At 43.2% G+C, this 5160-nt stretch overlaps 1 protein-coding gene across 1 annotated transcript; it reads right to left on the bottom strand.

Annotated features, from left to right (window-relative positions):
- Window positions 1–452: 452 nt before the first annotated feature.
- On the bottom strand, window positions 453–4169 carry pou4f2 (POU class 4 homeobox 2). Its single transcript, XM_034594832.1, has 2 exons — window positions 3195–4169; window positions 453–2859 (listed from the first exon to the last, which is right to left on the bottom strand). Exons 1-2 carry the CDS (start codon window positions 3405–3407, stop codon window positions 1942–1944), a joined length of 1131 nt encoding a protein of 376 aa, XP_034450723.1. The 5' UTR covers window positions 3408–4169; the 3' UTR covers window positions 453–1941.
- Between the last annotated feature and the right edge of the window lie 991 nt (window positions 4170–5160).

The following is a 5160-nucleotide window of genomic DNA, read 5'->3' as shown; positions in this document are numbered from 1 at the left end:
GCTCCTGCGAGGCCTGCGTTGTGTGGCGAGGCCTGGAGGAGCCCGGTGTAACCCACACGTCAAAAATAAAGCTGCCTATAGTTACACTTCACATTTTCCTCTTAGTTCTTCATCTCTTGGCCAGACAGTGGCGGAGCAGATTGGTTGGGGGAGGGGGGCTGCATGGTGGTGTCTTGCTCGTGAGTACTCTGACAGGGCTCACGGCTGTTTTTAAGATCAAACCTGACACCTTTCTGTATCTGCAAAGTCACGTTACCTTATTTTGAAAAATGTCAGTATTTTTATAATCAAAATAACCTTAAAGAATCCATAAAATGTATTTTACAAGCTCTGCAGCCCACAGCTTAAACCGTTTCCCTCCTCATCATCAATAAATAAACAGATGAATTAATAAAAAGAATATTAGTCTGGATGAGCCACGTTACACAAGTGTATTCATGCAAAACGTCCGATTAAATGTTAAAGTTTGTTCTTTAATGAAACACATATTGCAGTTCAATAATTAAATAAATTAAAATTACATGGATGTAATAAATTAATAGAATTATTTAACCAGGAACCTAAAGCAACATACATTACAGAAATAAGTTACCTCAGCTAAAACAGCAATACAGCAAAAACCTGTACGGATATATTTATGTGCATCGACTGATTCCAATGAAATATTTACATTGTACACGTATACTTCCATGAAGCTGTTTCTTTTCAAGAAAAAACATTACTTAAACAAGGTGATTTTAACAAGCAACGACTTCATAATAATGATGCGCGTATTTAGCCTATTTATACAAATAAATAGCAGGAAAACATACATAAAATAATTTAAAAAGAGAATACTATCTCATATATATCTCGATTGTACCATCTCAAACGTTAGAAATTGTGAAATTAAAAATTTTGTGACTGCACATTTCACAGTCATTTCCCTTTTGAAACCAGAACAACACGCGTAACTCGCTGTCAGAATTTGATTTTCTCAAGCAAAACGAGGAGGGGGGGAATCCCAATAAATATATAATGAAGTAAACATGACCTCACTCAATAAATAGTTCATAAGATACAGGCCCACGCTGAATTGTAAACTTATTGCAGCCGGCATGAAATCCTATTTTTTTCAATGGGAAATCTACGAAATCCTTACAAGTGAGTCCCTATTTCGATTATTTCCGATACTGAGGCCTCATAATAAACAACCTCCTTCCCTAATCCAAACCCCAGGTATCACGAAAATATATCCCTGACTTCGATCACACACATGGTAACAAAATAAGTGGAATTAATTACACATTTAGACACAAAATGAAGTGTGTGACTGGTAAATTATTCATTTACAAAGGGGTTATTTGGCAGTAATCTAATATTAGCTCTCAAGACCAAGTCGTGTGTTGTTCTCTCAATCCCCTCATGGACCCTGAATAAATGTCAGACTGCATCGTCATGAACTCGGAGGAGGCGAGGGGAGGGGGGCAAACATAGCTTATCCTATAAGCCTAAAAAATAGCAGTCACCAAACCAAGTGCTTTGAGTTAAACTATAGTCCCAATAACAATGCTGTTTGCATCAGGGTCTAAGGAAAACCACAGTCCTCATCTGAAATGGATCATAAATGAAAATGAAAGCATATGCAGAGTCCTGTTAAGTCATTCAAAAGGTGAAGTGTGGAAACAGTGGTCTTACTTGCTCTGTCACACGAGGCTTTACTGGACTCCACATCTCAGCGAGTAAAAGATGTGACTGCATTGTGGGGTCATTTTTTTTTTTTGTATTTTTTCTTTTTCTTTCAGTCATTGTTCAGTTTTTAGGAATTTTTCGAAGTTCAAAGCACAAAGTCATCGATGATTGCAAAAAGGTGTGAGATAGGAAATATGATACAAATCGTCTCTAAACAGTTCCAAGTCTTTTTTCTGTTTGTGTGGGTGGTGGTTTTTTTCAAAGCAGATTTTAGACGCATGCTGAGTATTTCATTCGTTTCTGTTTCTGCCGCTGGTTGCAAAACCAGACCCGCACCACGTTCTTTTTCAGGTCCAGCTTTTCCGCGATTGCTGCGATTTTCTCCGAGGAGGGACGCGGCTGAATGGCGAAATAGGCCTCCAGTGATCTCTTCTCCGGCGCCGCTATCGACGTGCGCTTCCTCTTTTTCTCCGCGCCGTTGAACAACTCGGGTTTATTAAGTTTCTCCCTGTGTGATTTCTCGGCTTCTTCTAGCCACGCTTGCAGGATGGGCTTCAACGCGATCATGTTGTTGTGAGACAGCGTGAGGGACTCGAATCGGCAAATGGTGCTTTGGCTGAGGGAGCCCACTCCAGGAATCTTCAGGCTGGCTAACGCTGACCCTACATCCGCCTGGGTAACCCCGAGTTTGATCCGTCTCTGCTTAAACCTCTCTGCGAAGGCTTCCAAGTCCCTGGGATCGGCGTCCACGTCGTTCATGCCCATGTGCTGTGGTAGCCCGTGGACATGAGCCATGTTGATGGCTGCCTGGTGCATGTGGTTCATGCCCGCCATGTGGGCAGGGTGCGCAGGCGTGGAAACCACCGAGCCATCCGGCCCAGCCATGGCTCCTAGTGAAAGTCCCGGAGTGATGTGGTCCAGCAGGTCCCCCTCCAGGGGCTGGTGGTGGTGGTGATGGTGGTGGTGGTGGTGGTGGCCGGACATGGCGGACGGATGAGAAATAGGCACCGAAGAGGAAGAAGACGAGGTGCAGGGGAGCGAGTTCATGGTGTGGTAGGTTGCGTCCGGCTTGAAGGGACTGTGATGTGGAGGGTGGTGGTGGCTCTTGTTCTGCGAGGCTATATCCACCGCCGCTAGAGCTTCAGCCCGGGCCAACAAACTCTCATCCAAGCCTCCGAATATATTGCTCTGCAATTGCAAATAGAATGCACACATAGCTGTCAGCAGGGAATTCTCCCTCCACTCCTCGGTTTAAAACATTTCCAGAATGTGAAAAAAGAAATCCTAAAAAAAAAAAAAAAAAGAGGAGCCCACAAAACAAGACGCATGCAACATCCCAGGTCATAAAAATTAATACGAAAGGCAAAGCCGACTGAATACATAAGTTGAGCAGAGGAGAAAAAAAAATATGGAGGTGTTGGGTGATTTGCTGTGCAGACATGAAAAAAACATCAAAAAAAAAAAAAAAAAAAAAGTGGGCTGTCAAAATGTGCCTTTAAGCTGTGATTATGCAGAATACGTACCGGTGGGGTTGGGAGACAGGCTCGGCGCATCGCCTCCGAGCTGCCGCCGTTGCTGTTGATGATGCTGTTGCTGTGTCGGGAGGACGAGCAGGAGGACGGTGCATTGGAAGTCAGGGCGGATGAAGAGGAGGAATGCAACGAGTACTTGTGTTCGGGCAAGCTGCTGTGGGCCATGGCAAAAGCCTGCTTGCTGTTCAGAGACATCATCATCATATTTGCTGGCGTCCGAGCCTCAGCAAGTTCCTTTTAATAAGTTAAGACTCCGCCTCCTCGCTCGGGAGTCGAAGCCCCAATTGCTTCGCTGGAATCTGGAGTCGCCGTCGAATGAAGTGCGGGCTGAAGACGGTGGTCCAACACTGAAGTTATCACATCTATTTATTATTACGCGCCGAGGTCTTGTCTTTTTGGGCGAGTGAGAAATCGCAGGTGCCACCGAGCCATGCAACTGCGCGCAGCCGACACCTTTTCCTTTGTGGACTTGTGGCTGCTGTCTCTTTCTCCTTGTATCACTTGAATCTATTTGTCTTTTCTTTTTTTTTTTACCTTGGATTATTTGGCAGATCTCCTCATGGACGACGCCAAAAAGGAAAAAGAAAGAGCAACCAAAAAAAAAAAAAGATATGAAAAAGTTTCTCTCCTCTCTCTCCGTCTCTTAGGATTTTCCCGAGATACTCGAAGTTTCTGACTCCTGCCTCTTCCCTTGACCTGTTTGTTTCTGTTTTAGTTTTTTCTTTTTTTCTCTCTTTTTTGCTCAAAAGTTTCCGTCTCGAAAATGACCGTGAGTGAGAAGTAATGGCGGTGACAGTCTCTGTATTGGAGGCTACCTCTTCCACTACGTTCAATGCTGCGGGGACCCGAACTGCCTCTGCTCTGAGGCGAAGGGCAGACTGAGTCTCTCTCCGCCTCTCTCTCTCTCTCTCTCCCTCCACCCCTCTCTCTCTCTCACACACACACCCCCTGTCTCTCTCTCTCTCTGCAGCTCTCCCACCCTCTCTCACTCTCTCTCACACACACACACACACACACACACACTCTTTGCAGCTGCACCTGAAAAACCCTTTTCATGATTTATTATTCTTCATTAGCCTCAGCAGCAGCAGCACCACCACCACCGCCGCCGCTGGGGACTTTGCGCATGGGCAGTGCGCGACAGGGCATTTATTTCAAATGACTCTTTACTTCTCGCCACCAACACCTCGTTACCAACACCACGTCTTGTGAAGTTCACAGACTTTCTGAATTTCCCATTTTATTGCACCTGCATTTTTTTCTTTTCTTCTTCTTCTATTCTTGTTGAATATTGCAAATGAAACTGTGCCAAACAGACAGTTGCGCGCAGAGGAGACGAATGAACACCATGGACAGCTCCTCGTCACCTAAAGTAAAGCAAACTTGTCATTGTAATGTCAAATATGGATTTATATTTTTGTATTATGACACCTGAGGTAAAATAATATTTCTTAAAAAAAAGAAATTCATGTTAACTGCTAATATATCAATTTCATTCTATAGAAATACAGTGTTTTGTGCGATTCCTACTCATTGTTGCTATAATCATTTTCTTACACTGAATAAATCAGTGCAAAATACTGGAAATAAATTTCTAAACTATATGACTGTGTTATAATTTTGTTGTACTATTTTCTATTGTCACGTCTTGGGTTTTTTTACATTGAAAAAAAAAGGACACTAGTTAAAGGCTACTTAATGGATGACGATAAAAGTGGAGTTTTAAAATAATTAGCACCATTTAATTGCAAATCTATGTACTTGTCATAGCAGGCTATTAACTTATCTCCCCCTCCTCTAATTAAGCCACATCATTGGTAATGTAATTAAAACATTCAGCCACGTCGTAATTAAGGAGGGGGTGTCTCGTTTGTTTAATGTGGTCACGTCTATATAGGAAGAGATAATTGTTATGATGTAACGAAACACTCGGAGGTTAAAGACGCGTGGAGAACAA

This window comes from Hippoglossus hippoglossus, chromosome 1, assembly GCF_009819705.1.
Source record: "Hippoglossus hippoglossus isolate fHipHip1 chromosome 1, fHipHip1.pri, whole genome shotgun sequence".
NCBI classification, from domain to species: Eukaryota; Metazoa; Chordata; class Actinopteri; order Pleuronectiformes; family Pleuronectidae; genus Hippoglossus; species Hippoglossus hippoglossus.
This window is presented reverse-complemented; position numbering and strand designations above follow the sequence as displayed.

What these genes read in the sequence shown, in the direction of transcription:
- pou4f2 (XM_034594832.1), bottom strand. Translation starts at nt 3,407, where the DNA reads ATGATGATGATGTCTCTGAACAGCAAGCAGGCTTTTGCCATGGCCCAC. An exon ending in CCTGTCTCCCAACCCCACCG is followed by an intron (nt 2,860 to 3,194) that starts GTACGTATTCTG and finishes TTGCAATTGCAG; the next exon opens with AGCAATATATTCGGAGGCTT.